General features: G+C 38.8%; 3 protein-coding genes across 5 annotated transcripts; all 3 read left to right on the top strand.

The window, feature by feature from the left end:
• Positions 1 to 2,513: 2,513 nt before the first annotated feature.
• hoxb8a (homeobox B8a) lies at positions 2,514 to 3,765 on the top strand. Of its 2 annotated transcripts, none has more exons than XM_041173365.1 (2): positions 2,514 to 2,940; positions 3,327 to 3,765. In XM_041173365.1, exons 1-2 carry the CDS (start codon positions 2,514 to 2,516, stop codon positions 3,602 to 3,604), a joined length of 705 nt encoding a protein of 234 aa, XP_041029299.1. In that variant the 3' UTR covers positions 3,605 to 3,765. The 2 variants fall into 2 exon arrangements, with proteins under 2 accessions (XP_041029299.1, XP_041029298.1); XM_041173364.1 differs by having other exon boundaries at positions 3,324 to 3,765.
• A 1,436-nt stretch (positions 3,766 to 5,201) lies between these two features.
• hoxb7a (homeobox B7a) lies at positions 5,202 to 7,973 on the top strand. The gene is made up of 2 exons (XM_041173749.1): positions 5,202 to 5,664; positions 7,152 to 7,973. The coding sequence occupies exons 1-2, from the start codon at positions 5,265 to 5,267 to the stop codon at positions 7,385 to 7,387; spliced, it is 636 nt and encodes a 211-aa protein (XP_041029683.1). The 5' UTR covers positions 5,202 to 5,264; the 3' UTR covers positions 7,388 to 7,973.
• Positions 7,974 to 14,216: 6,243 nt separating this feature from the next.
• Positions 14,217 to 16,066, top strand: hoxb6a (homeobox B6a). Of its 2 annotated transcripts, none has more exons than XM_041173748.1 (2): positions 14,217 to 14,646; positions 15,281 to 16,066. In XM_041173748.1, exons 1-2 carry the CDS (start codon positions 14,217 to 14,219, stop codon positions 15,538 to 15,540), a joined length of 690 nt encoding a protein of 229 aa, XP_041029682.1. In that variant the 3' UTR covers positions 15,541 to 16,066. The 2 variants fall into 2 exon arrangements, with proteins under 2 accessions (XP_041029682.1, XP_041029681.1); XM_041173747.1 differs by having other exon boundaries at positions 14,217 to 14,649.
• Positions 16,067 to 16,734: the final 668 nt, after the last annotated feature.

Here is a 16,734-nt window from a genome sequence, read left to right as displayed (position 1 = left end):
AAATCAAATTAAAATATTTTAGACAGAGTCAGAGAAGCTCCAGGTGCCGGTAGCCAGAGATGACAAAGTTTTCAAGAGAAACGTTTCAATTCATTATTAAACTATTGAGTTCATTCAGTCCTACAGCGAACGGAATTTTTTCAGAAGGCCAATGCTACTTACAAAAAATGCAAATCATTTACAAACATGAACGTTCGTAGAATGGAATCGGTTTTTTTTATATTGATGAGGTATTTCACACCCCTCATCGCCCCTTTAAAAGGCATTCAATCGCCTTTTTATCACAATTATCTTATTTGGGTTCATTTGACCAGTTGACCAAATTTCACAGGCTGCAGGCGCATGAAGTTAGTAACATTTTCTTATCCTTGCTTTTCATTGTTTTACTATCTCCGCTGTACTCAATAACTTTAGTGGATGATATTTTTACAACGTCAATGCGTTCTCGCCAGCTGAGCTATCCCATAATATTACAGAATGGAATGAAAATCTGCAGCCCAAGAATCACCAGTGTTTCTGCAACACGGAATTATTGACAGACTATGTAGGATGTTTTCTATACATATATATATATATATATATACTAGAGATAGATCGAGAGACAGAGTGATGCATAGATCAACTAACAATAGGTAGGTAGAGAGACTGAATGATTGAAAGATGCACAATCAGTATAGGAATATGTAAAGTTACAAAATTGTTCTATAGTACGTGTTAGTTGTGTTAATATTTGAATAGTCTCGCATTGCCACTGATACCCGACAGTTTTATTTACACTTGGCATTCTAACTAACTGACTAACTTTTTAACTGTGGCTAAGGCGTAAGCTCTGCTGATTTGGATGAGACTTATGTTTATATATGGGCATTCCGAGTGCTAACCCAAAATAAGCCATTTGTAAATAATTGAAATGCGTGATTAGATTTATTATGCTTCGGGAGACCTGCCAAGGTGAGACAGATCGATTGTAAATTATATTGACTACTCTTCACAAAATCAAAGTATCAAAGGAGACTGGTTCGGCATGACAATAGCCGATTCCTTATGACTTGGAGATAGGAAATGGCTTGTTTTCAATTGTCACCAATAAACCATGAAGCTTAAAAATGATGCAGGTTTACCATAAATCATTATTATGGTGTTTCGTTAGTGGTTTAAAACTAAATGGTCAGTTTGAAAATATAATCAAAGATTACAATGCTTTCCCTCAAGTTTCTACTCCATTTTAGAATGTAATGTCAACTCTTTGACGATGATTTCAGCTATATATACATTTAATATATATATATACAGCTTCATGCATATCTATCAAACTATGTTAAAGAGAAAATATATTCGAAGCAAGTTAATGCGCGTCTTTAGCGAGCTTTGTGCTACCTTACATGAACCTTTATTAGGAATGACTGCATTTGCTTTCACTAAGAAACCTCTGGTTTGGAAACCAAAACTTGTTTAATTTGATCAAATTTGTGGTATAACATGTCATCCAATAACAAATAGACAATAATAGTTGTTTTGTATAAAAAGTGTTTCATATTTAAAATAGTAAGCGGGATGGAGTGCCCTCTTCAGAAAGCCTATATTTTACTGCTCCGCACAGAGCCTCTCGTAAAAGCACTAACTGCCGTTCACTGCATGTTATAAACAATAACAGGCTGTGCTTTTATTACGCTTTATAGTTCCTTAATCTCTTTCCTATAGTTCTCAGATGACTGTTACTGTTCCATGGTCCGTCCAAGTACCAGATAAAAGGCTTTATTAATAATAGGAAAACGGGTCATTAAATTGTTAAATACCACCAGATTTCCCTCTTCCTTAAGATAAAACATTTTTAAAAATCCCAAATAATTTGCGTTTGTCTACTCCTGGACTTGTCGCTACGCTGCGATAACTTGGGAGGAAAAATAGCAATTAGATCCAAAGTTGATAGTAATTAGATTTTCGCTTTGGTACTGTACATGTCTTGTTGATGTAACTCTGACCTTTAAAAGAGACGCATATTCTCATTAAATGGTTTGGAAATTAACGTCTGAATGTCTATCCTTTACTTCAGAACAGCGTGGATACTTCCCCTTATCAATCTTTTGGTGGCGTATGTATTTCATCTGTTGTAAAGCGGCTGATATCCCGGTAATGAACATGGTTGAATATATTAATCCGCATATTCCCCCCTCTCTATCTTTCTCTCATTCCCTCTCTCTCACCATTCCCTTTTCACGCGGTGCAGTGTCCGTACGGAGTAAGCGAAGCCAATAGGACGTGGTTGAGGTAATAAATGCAAATTATCATGAAAAGAGACGGCAAAATATGAAACAACTCATTTGGGCTGAAGTAAATCACAGAAAACTGTTTATGAGTGAACCTCTTCACGAAGATGTGATACCAGGACACTATTTGTTGAGATCAATAAGATGAAGGTTTAATTTTTTAAAAAAAGATCTTGGCTTGTTTGTTTGTCTGATTAGCAAACACTAAGTTCCCTCCGTTGAGCAGAAAGATCCTGGTCTATCCCAATGAGCTCCTACTTTGTGAATTCGCTGTTTTCCAAGTATAAAAGTGGGGAGACGCTGCGCCCCAATTATTATGACTGTGGGTTCGCCCAGGACCTGGGCGGTAGACCCACGGTAGTTTATGGACCCGGCACCGGTGGCAGCTTCCAACATCCCGGCCAGATCCCGGATTTTTACCACCACGGCGCAGCTCCTCTCTCCACCTCCGCGTACCAACAAAACCCGTGTGCGGTGACGTGTCACGGGGATGCCGGCAGTTTCTACGGCTACGATGCCCTGCAAAGACAGCCAATTTTCGCCGCCCAACAAGAGGCCGAACTGATCCAATATCCCGACTGCAAGTCGACGGCGAACAGCCTAGGAGAAGAAGCAGAGAATTCAGAACAGAGTTCATCTCCAACACAGCTGTTCCCGTGGATGAGACCGCAAGGTGAGGCTTTGGTATAGGCTAGCAAGAAATAAAGAGGGAGACAGAAAGGAGAATGATAAAACACACGCACAAATGTATAAACATAGAAAAGTTCATTTCCTGAGCCAATAAAGGAAACGTTGAAACTTTAGTGTTTTATGATTCTAAAGTTCAGTACCTTGTAAATTACTTTATACTTTAATGATCCTGGAGCGGTTTTTTAAGTGTGGTATATTGCGTGCTGTTTGTAGTTTTATTGCAGTTTTATGGCGTATTTTTCCTACGGTACTGAATACTATTTAATAGTGTTTCAATCTTGTTTTAGAATCCTTCGTATAACAACTACAGAGCCTCATTGAGCTTTCTTTCTTGGTTCCTCCCTTTCTCTCCCATCTCATTCCTAGTAGCTGCAGGACGGCGCAGGGGGCGGCAAACATACAGCCGCTATCAGACACTAGAACTTGAAAAAGAATTTTTGTTCAATCCATACCTGACTCGCAAACGGCGGATCGAAGTATCACACGCCCTGGGACTGACCGAGAGGCAGGTCAAAATTTGGTTCCAGAACAGAAGAATGAAATGGAAGAAGGAAAATAATAAAGACAAGTTTCCCAGCAGTAAATCCGAAATAGAAGAAACTCCAAAGGAGAAGGACGTGAAAGAAGACGAAGAAAAGGATCAATAATAATAAAAAATAATTTAAAACACAAAACGTTAACCCGAGGGGAAATGAATAGAAAAATGTAGACAGTTTTTAAATAGTGCGGGTGTGAGAAGCAGAACAAATTTTACTGATTACTGTTTGATAAACAATATTGTACGCAAATGTATGGAGGTGTAGATTAAAACGAGTATTCCAACTTTTTACCAGATATATACATGTGGTTGTGTAGCACTCTAGGTGTTTCAAGTGGATTATTGTACAAGTATTTAATGTGAAGTTCATAGATCAATGTTCTAGTGTGTGTGTGTGTTTTGAAATACTGCTGTAGGATATTGAAGCCGTGTGCACTACTTCAGCTAATAATCATTAGCTTAAAGAAAAACCCCGACAACATGAAGCTGCCTATTTAAGCTTTAGCTATTTTAGATTGTGTTATTGTTTACGTCTTTGTTGTATTTATAAGATTCCTTTCTCAAAACTAGCATGTGCAGAAGTAAAGGTTGCCTTTTTTTTTAAACAGTACAAGAAGAAACTGGTCCTTAAGTTTTAACTGTGGGAGAAGTCTACTGTATACGTGAATTGCTTTATTTGGGGGAGATGGTGGGGTGGGTGGGTGGGGGGGGTGGGGGGTGGAGTTGGTGCGAGAGAAGAACCGGTGATCCATTCATGTTATACACGGGATTGGGCTATTGTTTGAACATGCAAGCGGCGGAAAAGGGTACAATAAACTTTACAAGCGAAAACAGAACTGTGAAATTGCTCAGCTTTTTTTCCTAAATTGAATTTATTTGGATGAAAAGATTTGGCAAAAGAGACTGTGCCTATTTTGTCGAGATGGACAAACAGATAGATGGATAGGTAATATTGTTGAAAACTGAGCATTAAATATCAATAACACATTGCTATCGCACCTGACTCAATTTGTCTTTGTGACTTTTTTATTAGTGATCTGTTTATGTTTGCAGTTCACTTGACTCATTTGCACTCATAATTCCTTCTTCCCTCCCACCCCTACCTCCCGCCCCCACAACACCCCCCTCCCCCCACCACCCTCCCCCCACCCCCACCCCCACCTCCCCTCGCCCATTTAAAAAAGAGCAAGTTGAAGTTCATCTGGAGTGGCTGTGACTAACACAGTGGGCTGATACCTGCTTAGTTTGTTGGTGTGTAAATTACTATTGTAGTTTTCGGAAAATAGGTCCCAAGTACTCTCCTCCGGCCAGTGATCCATATTATGGTAGATATCGATTATTGGAACTCAGAGTGCGCAATGTTAGAATACAACTGAACCTAAAGAAAGCTGTTTTGACAAATGTGTTTTCCACTGTAAGCTGAAGCAAGCTACAGGAAGCGAATTGATTTATTTAAATTCCCATCGAAATGATCGATCAACCCAGCCTATAAACTGTTTGCGTCCTATTCACCCCCTATTTAAAGTTAGTCACATTATGACTTGGATGCAGGAATTTTTCTTTTGATCGAGAGAATTTTTTTATCATCCAAAGAAGCCGCGGGTAGCCTGATTCTCATTGGCCCCCCATGTCACGTGCCGATGTCACGTGCATCGGGAGGAAAAAGGGGGTTCTTTTGGTGTAAATCTGGACTCTAATTCCGTAATATATCACCGTACCTCGTAAAACCGACACTGAAACGTCCCGGCCTACAAATCACCAGCCAAATTATGAGTTCATTGTATTATGCGAATGCTTTATTTTCGAAATATACAGCCGGAACTTCTGTTTTTCCAACGGGGGTATTTTCGGAACCAACTTCTTGCGCCTTTGCCTCAAACTCCCAGCGGTCGGGTTATGGCTCAGGGTCGGCTTCTTACGCAGCCACTGTGCCGGGTTTGTACAGCACAGCCAACAGCCTTCACCACCAGACCCCGACCATGTACACGTCTCCTTATGGCCTCAACGCGAACTCCTTTAACATGCACTGTTCTTCATTCGATCACAACATCTCATCACTGATGTGCGGCGCTGGGGACTCCTGCAAGCAGAGTTGCAGCAAGTCGGAGCAAAGAGAGGCAGACCCCCAGTCCGAGAACTTCCGGATCTACCCTTGGATGAAGAGCTCAGGTATGTGAAAAGTCACATAAAATGAATTCTCTTAGAGGGACCGTCAATTACTTTATTGCATTATGGTGTCGTGTTCATTTATGACGCTCACGAAACAGGGTTATAAAATGCAATGCACTCCCCCCTCCCCCTGTAAGCAATCAAGTCGCTGACTTGGAAGTATATTATTAGCTCCATGTGACAAATTGTCAAATCTATCTTTAAATAAAATAGCAGACAGGGATCTTGCAAAGTTGTCCATTGTCGGACAACTCTAATTGCACACTTCAAAGAAACCATCATTTTTGTTCTCGTACATTCTCGCCAATCTGTGCTCTTAATTCCAACAAAAACAGTATTGAACCCGGAATATCCCCTGAGACTTAACTCGCCCCTTTTTCCTTTTTCTCTTTATTTCCATTCATTGCAATTGCTCTTCGGCTCGAAGTTTCTTTCCGTCTCTCTAAGTTGCAACGTGCTTTAAGTGTTGTGATGCGGCTAGAAAGGGAGGGGGGTCGTGGTAGGAGCCGGGAAGGGGGTACTGCTGGTGACTGAAACGGAATCCATCAAGAATGGCAACAAGATGACAAATGGAGGCTCCAAAAAGTGCGCAAAACTAGCATTAAATATTTATAAAGATATTTCAGTTCAGTGGGAATTACTTAAATGCGCAGCCTACCGTTGTGTTGGCCCCAGTCAAACCAATGCGGCAGTTTGTACTTGTGTAACATGTAAGGTAAAGAGGGAAGTCGGGGGCGGGGGGTGGCGGAGGGGTGGGGGGAGGGGGGGTGGGGTGGTGGGGAGACCTTAGACAATTCTCCCATCTTAGTAGCTCTTTCCAACCAGGCAAGTGAGAGGCTTCTTTCAGTGCCTGCTCCACATTTGCATTATTTTCTCCCGAATGTTGGCGAAGCGCAAAGTTGCGGACTGTTTACTAAATTTGGAAATTGGTGCTTTCCTGCACAACTGTGCAGACAAAGTGAACCAAGCTGTGCTTTCAAACAAATCGCAGTATCAATTTTCTAACTACCTGTCAGTTTCAGGTTACATAACATTAATTCACCAAATGCTGACTGCGGCGAGGATGTAGGACAATGATCATCTATCAATAGATTCTAGTTGTGAAACTAATACAAGCATTCTTGTTTCAAAATAACAGTTAGATAGAAAATTAGAGTCAATATGCTTTTGAGTTTTATTACATGACAGTTGTTTCAGGCCTGTAAGTGCTGTGTAAACAATTTAAATACTTCCCTGTACAGCGTCATCCTCTGTCTTTCTTTATCAAGCATTGATATAAACTTTAATATTGATTGTAATCAGTTTCTGACACTAATTTAGTGTATCTGTCAGGGGGATATTCTGGGTATTATGTTGAAATTAGTGGCAAAAGTAGTGTAAGAATGAACAATGCTGAATTTTTATAGGGCTAATGCTGCATTGTTTGTGATCTCTTGTTTTTCTGTTTCGCCCATTCTTTCGATGCCTCTCCTTACTCACGGGTCCAGCTTCAGACAGGAAAAGGGGACGCCAGACCTATACTCGGTACCAGACCCTGGAGCTGGAGAAAGAGTTTCACTTCAACCGCTACCTCACCAGACGGAGACGCATCGAGATTGCACACGCGCTCTGCCTGACTGAGAGGCAAATTAAAATCTGGTTCCAGAACAGGAGGATGAAGTGGAAGAAGGAGAGTAAAGCCACCAGTCCACCTGATGCAGGCGAAGAAAAGCAGGAAGAATGAAGGGGGGAGAAAAACAAACTTCTAAAAACTCAAAAAGAAGCATAAACTTAGAAGACTTTTTTGAACAAATGGAACAAGTTGTTCCTCATTTCTTAACACTGAAACAGAATACTACCTAAATCTGTAACAGTTTTACTTGTAGTTTGTTTTGTACAGATTAGAGGGAATAACCCAAATCTATATTGTACAAGTACAGTTATATATAGTCTGTGCGTTAGCTTTTTTGATGTGGTGAACTGTGTTACTGTAATTAGCTTTGCTTTATCCGGTGTATTTAAAGGAAAACAATGTCAGTGACTTTATATTTGTTACTGTATTGATGTAATTTCTTGTCATTAAGAATAGTTTCCAAAAGGAGTTGTGTGTAACCCCAACCCGTGTACAGATTATTGACATGTGTCCCGTATAAACTCCTGTTATAGTTAAATATATAAAATGGTGTTCTGGTGGAAGTATTGAGTGTAACTTCTCTGTACATTTTTTGCTATTTAAATATGGACCATTATGTTTGCTCAGTTGAAATTTCGCGCTTTAGTTATGAAGGATGTAAACTGTTCTGTGAAATAAAATTAGGATTTTTTTTTCGTTATTGTGTTTTTCTATTAAAGTTGATGTTTTTTGCGACACACACACAGACAGTAAGAATCATAATCTATCCCTCAACGAAAAGCTATAACGCCAGACCTATACTCGGTATAGAGTTTAGGAGTGAGGACCAATTCCTCGATCAGAACAACCCAGTTAAAGGAATATTTTCTCTTGGACTCATTTCGAGTTTTGTGCTCCAGTGTATAGCACTCAAGCCTTCAAAAGCAGCTTTCCTGATTAAACCATTCCACGCAACAAAGGCACTGGAACCACCCCGAACGTTTTCGTGAGAGTCGGAAACCTATCTAAATAAAGCTACAGCACTCTGTGAAAAGAATGTAGACAGGTTAAGTGTCGGATAAGAAGGAAGAACATTTCAGTAATTTAACAGTTGCAGAATTGCTATTAAACGATGGATTTAACACGTGCATTGTACGTAACTGCCCTATATGCATCTAACATGTGTCCCTCGCCAATGAAATATTTCAGTGGCAAAGCGAGGAAAATATTCCTCTAACGCACAATGAAAATGCATTAAATTGTTAGGGGCATTCTGACACATACAGACACACGATTGAATTTTTTTATATATTAATTAACTAGTTCTGATGTTAAAATATTTAAAGGTTCTCTTAATATATTCTTAGGCGCATTGCGCCATGTACATAGCGGCGGTAAGTCCGGTCAATTAAGCAGGGTCACCGAGATTCAGGTCGGTTTATCTTCGCTCTTGTCCTTTTCAATTTAGAGTGTATGGGACGAGTGAATCCGTCTGATTTGATCTGGAAATCCGTATGTTATGGTAGTAACGATGCACTTTTGTTCCTCCAAAAAGAAAAATCAGGACAACATGAATTAAAATTAATTTGGGGCTGATAATTTTTCAAACTATGAAAACCGGCTTTCAAAACGAGCCAGGTAAATTTCGTTAAACGGAACATTTTATTCACTTACGACAAACTGAATTAATGATTCCCATCGTCTGTTTCTGTCGGTTTCACGTAAATCGCACGAATAACAAAGACGCGGAAAAGGAAGAAGTCAAAGGACTATTTGATTTTCGCAAAAGCGATTTTTTTTAAAGTTTCTATAGCTACCCTGCTTTTTGTTGAAAAGGCGAATATGGGAAGCAGGCAGAGAATGGGGGGCTTATTTAATATGGTTTGTAATAAAAATAGATAACCCAGGCAAACAATGCCATTTTGTAAGAAAACATTTCATAAAAATATTCTTTTTACCATTTTGCATTAGCACAAAACATGGCGGCGAGGGGGGCTGTTGTTGGTAGTCATGAAGAAATGCAATAAATTCCTTGTTGTTTTATGAAAATTTACAACTTTGTGATAGAACTTTATGAGTGGATCGGTCCTTCGATTGGCCGCTGCCGGTCATGTGGATAGCAACCGTGAACATGAACTTTTTATGATTTCCCATGTGAGTATATTGCAGTATTCTTTTGGCCACCGTACCTTGGGTCGGTCCTGTGTCCTCCTCAGGGCTTCTATAGGTTTTTTTTTTCAAACTTTGATAGTTACTATTGGAGGTGCAAACACACACATCGGCAGAGATAGAGACACACACACACACACACACACAAACACGCACACAAAGTAAACAAGACTTTTTTTTGCAATCTACCACTTGTCTGTCGATTGGGAATTTCAGCAATGGATGGAGTGGCGCAAATCTCAATGATGTGGATGATATCATTTTTCAAAGAGGCTCGAATTCCGATTTCCGTGTAAATGACTGATACATGAACCCCGGTTAGTCTGCGGCCGCAGGTTAACCGACGGCTATCAGTTTGGGACAATGTTGTTCGTGAAAAAAATCGCGCTGGTTCCAAAGTGAGAGAAGGATGATCGAAACAAAATCACAGAAGCTGTTGCAAAGGTAAGACGAATGTTAGGACATATTTTCCAATTGATTTTTAATAATTGTATCAAATGATTTTGTCCAGAATTTCAGCGAAAGATGTCACAGAAAATAGGGACTTGTTGACGTCAGTTAGAAAATATATGTGTTGCATTTTATTCTAATGAATCTGTGTTTAGAGACTGCAATTTGAATGAGCTGTGGAAAGTTATTTCTTCAATTTAACTGGGAGACCGCAAGTTTTGGGATTGCTATTTTTCCGCAAGCGATTCTGTTTCACGGGTCTGTTATATAATTAGGGAACCAGTTATCCAGAATAGCTGTGGTGTGTTGACAAACCTATAATTGTGTTCTGGGACGAATTTTTCTACATTGTAAGGTTAAATGAGCTTCGCGATTGTTCATCTTTTCTCGAGGGTCGCTCATTACGTGAATAATCTTATCCAGAACAGCAATTAGAACGGGCAATGTTACCGAGGCTGACGTACTGACGTATTTTATTTGTGTTGTAATAGTAATATTTCCTTCCATTGTGCTTCACGATTGTTAATAATTTGATCTAAGCTGAGCACTTGATGCTGGAGTTACAAATTCAAACGTTTACAATATGCGACAGTTGTTTTTTTTCTGTTGGACAGCATTAGGGTTTCAGCTTACACTGTTAGTGGATAACAGTCCGATGATATAATATAAGATGGCGTTTAGTTGACCGTGGTTTAGAATGTTTAGCAACCAAGAGGCCCAGCATTGATAAAATATAAATCTATCAGCGTTTTAGCTGTTGGGGGGGTGAGGGGTGGGGGGAGGGGTGGGGGGTTAGCGGTGGTTGCTGGGTGAGGAGGCGGGATTTGTTGCTCTCTGCTGCCACCTTGCGTTTCAATCGGCCGAGGAAGTCGGAAAATAAGGAGCAAAGGGGATAAACTGCTTTTTGTCTGCAGAATTTGCTGCATAAACGAGCACCGATGATGTATATTGTCAATGTGTGTGTGGGTGCATGCGGATTATATATATGCGCATATCAATAAATCTCTAAACTCGCAGCGATTTTCATTATTGCTCTTTTATCAAGTTACATATTTGCTTTCCCTTTATTTCTGTCTCTCTCAATGCAACAATTGCGCTAAGTAGAATCGAGCTTTGAACGTTTGTGATTTTATTTCATTGGCGATTCTGTTCAATGAAAAATATTAACACCGAGTATATGTAAAAGAAGAGATACAATACACTGTAACCTTGACGCAGAGATGTGCCCGAATGTAAATGCATTGTGATGGTCAGGGACTCTATCCCAAACTCTCTAATAGTAGCCAATTCTTATTAAATAGAAATGCTGTTGACGAAAGGGTATTGGTGAAATCGAATTTTGTGTCAAGATTAATCTGCAGCTGAGACTTGTAAAATTCCTGTGCAAACCGATCTCATAGGAGTAAATTCCTGGCCACATCCGATTAGCAGGAAATTGCTAGCAAGGCCCGAATTTGCTATGCATCCCTGGACAGACAGCAATGCTGCAAGTCAGTTCTGTTATGTGTATGACCCTTCATTTGTAGCGTAACCAGACCGGTTACAAACGAATTTCTGCCTTTAATGTCCCGACGTATAAACAATAAACACGATCCACAGAACTTCCACCACCCCATTTAATTTTACCTTCCCACCCTTTCAAAGAAGATTTTATACCCTCTTCCTGACAAAGGTATGTTGAAATTGACACCAAAAGTAAATGGCGATTTCTATGGTCAGTAAAGGGGAACATAGTCAGGGTGGTTAGGACTATCTAACTAAGATTTAGACCTAAAACGTTTGGTGAAATGAGCAAATATAAAATTTTCTATTTTATAAAATATATCTTATTCAGTAATTAAAACTCAGATGGAAACATATGCATGTTTAAATGACAACTTAACATTTCTTGGAAACCCAGCATTGGAATAATTGTGCTCCGAATAAGTCACAGTTACAATAGTTGTCACGTCTGGCTTTAGAACTCTGCATCTATTTTCTTGAATTTATTTTTTTGCATAATTATGAATAAATAAAATAAACGTACGTTGATTGGAACTCACCCTTTAAATTTACAAGGCTCAAGGCAATAATATCATGCAATATCAATCATTTTAAAAATAAAAGCGAAAGTGAAATAAAATCAATTTAAAGTTACAATAAAAATGTGTACTTAGGGGTCAAGTGCCTAAGCAAGAAGAGAAGGAAGGTTTAGCAAAATAAACTAAACATCAGATAGCAACTGATTTGAATCGGTTGCCCCCGTATATTAATGTTCTTTGAAAGATTGCAAAGTGAATCCAAATCCTTCTTATCACTGCTCAAAGTTTCCTTGGAAATTAGAACAATGATTTTTTTTAAAAAGCAGCTGCGTTACGTTGGAGACACTTGGTTTGAATCTAGGGACTGGCCGCATTTACAGGCAATTCCAAACTGGGACTCTCTCAGGTGGAAAAAGTTTATCCACTTCTCCTTTAATTATACTCTCTCACCATGCTCAAACCACCATGTTTCTCGAACAAGAAAACAAACCCGCTTCTGAAAATGAGCCAGTACCAAGACAGGAGTCTTTCTTTAATTTCTGCCATGTGCTCACTAATCAGTTTATGATTCTTTGAAACAGATGTTTGAAACCAGGAAGTGATGCCTTCCAGAGGAACTGCTAAAAATAAATCCTTAAAGTCCAACACAAACTCTCTGACACTTGTAGCATTTAATAGTTATAAATGGTAAAATAATTATATCTATTCAAAATATATTTATGCATTTTTATATAAAATGAAAATGGCTAAAATTGTTTTTTTAAAGAAATCGCTAATCACGCAGGCGGACACAACGTATATGTATATTTTTTAAAATAAATACCGTATGGTGAATTTCACTAGTAAATCTAAAGCGGTAAACGTAAAACGGCTGAAATTTGAACAAATACACGTTACGAAATTCAAATATTACAATGCAAAATATTTTATTTCTATAAGGCATAGTTTAAAAGTACAACATAATATGAAATACAGAAATCGGAAGAACAAACTTTCAATGATATCTGAAGTACTGCGCACCCATCTGAATATGTAGGAGCTTCCACCTCGTGCAGTCCTGAATATCGCCCAGCTATCTATGAAGTACTTAACACAACTGACTTTAAATAATATTCATACCTATATGTTAAAAACACGGAACTAGTCTATCAATTGTGTACTCACTGAGATAAACAGTTACATATCTCCACACTTTAGTCAGCGAAAGTCCTTCTTGCTGCTTTTGGACGCAACTAACGTTTTACTTTGCAAAGGCGGCAATTGTCTAACGGGTTGGGCTTTTAATGAATTTTAAACTATTTTCTGCATTGTTCTGTATTTGCCTTTTATAGCATTCTTTAAACATGCTCTTCACAGGTGTTATTCCGGAAATGTTAAAATATAAAATTGGAGGTTCCTCGCAGTGAGTGTTCTGCGTCCTACTCCGCTGATGATTCCCTTTCGGGTGTTTGGTTTAGTTGCCTTTTCTTTTTGGAAAGTTTCTTCCGTTCGTTTTGTGGTTTCAATTAAAGATTAAAAGTTCGTGTTTTGATCCCCTTTTCTGGTGCCTCAAAGTTAAACCGCATCGCTGAACCACATTCTTACACAGAGAGAAAACTGTAACACAAGCACAACAAACGACTATCAGGAACTCTGGAGTGCATGATATGCAAGCCACTGAGATATTTCTATACATTCAGCACAATATGCGAACGAAACTATTATGGTGAATATTATCCAGAGCTGGAAATATTGCTGGAAACATCTTATATGTAAAACGTACCGAATGCATCTTGAATTTCACAATCATATTACAAGCCAGACCAACAAGAAACATAAAACCGACCTCCGATTGAAAAAGGAGAAAGCAATAAAATTGAGTTAATAAGTGTTTAGTGCGTTATTATCTGAATCCACGGATACTGCGTGGCGTTTTATTTTGCTTGTTTGTTTAGTTTGAGTGGGCAAATTATTTAGCTGTTTGCACAAGCGCTTAAACAGATGCAGAACTTCAAGCATTCTTATACAACTGATTCATTTCAGTACAGAGTGAATCTGAAGGTTATGTGTTTCTGTTGATTTTTTTTCTCTCTATGTTTGGGACTTTTTCCCATCACATGTGCCGGTTTCTGCTAGCGTCTCTGATTCATGGATAAGTCCCTCATGGGTGCTATTTTCCTATCAAACAGTATTGCCATTGGTCAGTCGATGATCAGATGGTTATATTTCCTGCTGTCCTTTCTGGCACTTGGCCATCCCGAATCAAACCCATCTCGCTAACTGCTAATAGCACAGGCACTTGGACTAATACACAACAAATCATAACAGAGCACAGCCAACAAATGAGTTCGTATTTTGTGAACTCCACTTTCCCCGCGACTCTTGCCAGTGGGCAAGAGTCATTCCTTGGGCAGATTCCGTTATATTCATCCGGTTACGACCCTTTAAGACACTACCCGGCCACATATGGGGCTACAAGCATGCAGGATAAAAGCTACCCGTCACCCTCTTACTACCAGCAAGCCAACGGAGCATACGGGTGCAACCGGACACCCTGTGATTACGGTGCCCCTAGTTTTTATCGGGAAAAAGACCCTTCATGCAGCGCCTCCTCCAACAGTTCCAAGTACCACTCACTGGAAGATCCAACGCATTATAACCCCGAACAACGCAAATTCGAGAGTGCACAAAACAGAATTTTATATGGCGAGGCGGATGATCAGAAGAGTTCGCTCCCCGTGTACCCCTGGATGCAGAGAATGAACTCCAGTGGTGGTAAGTTTACACCTTTATACTTTTTGTTTTACATATTTGTTGGAAAAAACTTTTTAATGCAAGTTTACAATGAACTTAGCAAGAAAGAGATGAGCAGCTAAACCCTTAAACCCCTTTCTTAGAAAAGAAAATTCAACGTTCGGTTATTTCTTTAATAGCTTTCACATTAAATTATGAGTTGCTGCATATTTTGAGATACTGAATAATTCATTGAAACTCGACGTTTGATACAGGAGATTAATATGTATATGTATATAAAATGCAATGCTGACCTTTAAATATGAGGCAAGATCTGTTACTTTTCTTCTCATAAAGATTTTACTGTACAGCCAACAGGCCCACCGGTTATAAAGCCTTAATCGAACAGAATGTAACCATACCATGAATGGAAATCATTATTTAGTGTTTTCGGATCGAAGGTGCTCATCAAACAGTTTATTATGAAACTGAGTAGTTTAACGTATAACGTCCAATATAATCAATGTGATTCACATGTTATTTATATGTTTCAGTACTATTTCCGTATTACGTGTAATAATCGACTGTTTTTTTTATTCCTCCTCTGTCTGTGCATCTGCCTGCCTCTCTCTCTCACTTTCTCTCCCACTCTTCCTTTACTTTTACTGGGAAGCCTCAGCATTTAATCCAAATGGACGGCGCGGGCGGCAAACCTACACTAGATATCAAACTCTGGAGCTGGAGAAGGAGTTCCACTTTAACCGCTACTTGACCAGAAGGCGCCGGATAGAGATTGCACACGCACTTTGCCTCACAGAACGCCAGATCAAAATCTGGTTTCAGAACAGGCGCATGAAATGGAAAAAAGAGAACAAATTGCTCAGCTCCTCGCAATTAAGCGGAGAAGAAACAGAAGAAAAATCAACAGAGTGAAAACAAGAAGAAACAGAAAGAAAAGGGAACGCTATGCAGTTCTTTAATTAAAAAATGAATAATGAATATTAAAGTTTACATTTTGTTTGCTGTTGCGCACCAGTGGAGTTGTACATTTCTGTATTTGTTGTGAGATTTATTATAAAGTTATGCATTCCTTTGGTCTAGCCAAGCAGGCAATGTTTCACATTGGTGTCAATAGTTTAAAAAGACTAGGAGAACTCCATGAATTCTGCATCTCAATTGAGCTGTTGCAATATTGTGATTTTTTTTGACGTTCGTCTCAGCTCTCTAGTTAATGATGGTGTATGTTTTGTGAAATGTGAACAACTATTTTTGATTTATTTTATCTATGTACGCGTGCGTGTGTGGAAATGTGTGTGCGTGCTTGTGGAAATCACACAATGAGGTCTAAATATTGTATTTTGATTGTTTTCGTAACGGAGCGAGGAAAATAAAAGCAAGTGTCTTAAAAATTGAGTAAGAGGTTATTTTTTTATTTGTGTTTTGTTAAATTAATGTGATTGTAGCATGCGTGATAAATTTTAAAAACCGAGACATCCTTATCTGGAATAATAATAAAAAGTTTTTCTTAAAAAAAGGTGTGTATTTTTCAATTTAAGAATCATAACATGCATGGAAACCAAGTGATGATCTGACTGACATACATGGTATAAAAACTACATTTTCAATATCGCTATTCCATAGCTTATCTAAGTCTAGATTGTAATCTATCACAAAACAAAAAGTTGACAGTCCTCATTGAATTTCTGGTAATTGATTTATCTCTATGATTTCCCTTCGAATTTAAATTTCATTCCAGTAATCAGTTTACTGCCCGCATCTAAAAATCAGACTGGATTATAGAAACATTATTGGCTAATGATGCTAGGCAAATCTTTGAAATTCGCAAACAGTTTATTACAGAAAGGAAGCGCAGGATATTGCGGCTTTTAACAACTGTTTTTTCTGGTTTCAGTTATTTTATTTTCTGTTGCACAATCAAGTGAATGTCCTTCTCGGCACACGTCTATCTAAATGTACACTGCAGTCATGCCATCGTCTTATTAAAGCACTTAAAAAAAAGGGATGTTGAGCATAAATGGCTTGTAACCATAACAATGCATGTCCGCAAAAATCCACCACATTCGGTATAGTGCATATTAGAACTTTAAGCCTTCCTCACATAATGTA

This window comes from Carcharodon carcharias, chromosome 23, assembly GCF_017639515.1.
Source record: "Carcharodon carcharias isolate sCarCar2 chromosome 23, sCarCar2.pri, whole genome shotgun sequence".
Lineage (NCBI taxonomy): Eukaryota > Metazoa > Chordata > Chondrichthyes > Lamniformes > Lamnidae > Carcharodon > Carcharodon carcharias.
This window is presented reverse-complemented; position numbering and strand designations above follow the sequence as displayed.

What these genes read in the sequence shown, in the direction of transcription:
- hoxb8a (XM_041173364.1), top strand. Translation starts at nt 2,514, where the DNA reads ATGAGCTCCTACTTTGTGAATTCGCTGTTTTCCAAGTATAAAAGTGGG. An exon ending in CCCGTGGATGAGACCGCAAG is followed by an intron (nt 2,941 to 3,323) that starts GTGAGGCTTTGG and finishes TCTCATTCCTAG; the next exon opens with TAGCTGCAGGACGGCGCAGG.
- hoxb7a (XM_041173749.1), top strand. Translation starts at nt 5,265, where the DNA reads ATGAGTTCATTGTATTATGCGAATGCTTTATTTTCGAAATATACAGCC. An exon ending in CCCTTGGATGAAGAGCTCAG is followed by an intron (nt 5,665 to 7,151) that starts GTATGTGAAAAG and finishes TCACGGGTCCAG; the next exon opens with CTTCAGACAGGAAAAGGGGA.
- hoxb6a (XM_041173747.1), top strand. Translation starts at nt 14,217, where the DNA reads ATGAGTTCGTATTTTGTGAACTCCACTTTCCCCGCGACTCTTGCCAGT. An exon ending in GAGAATGAACTCCAGTGGTG is followed by an intron (nt 14,650 to 15,280) that starts GTAAGTTTACAC and finishes TTTACTGGGAAG; the next exon opens with CCTCAGCATTTAATCCAAAT.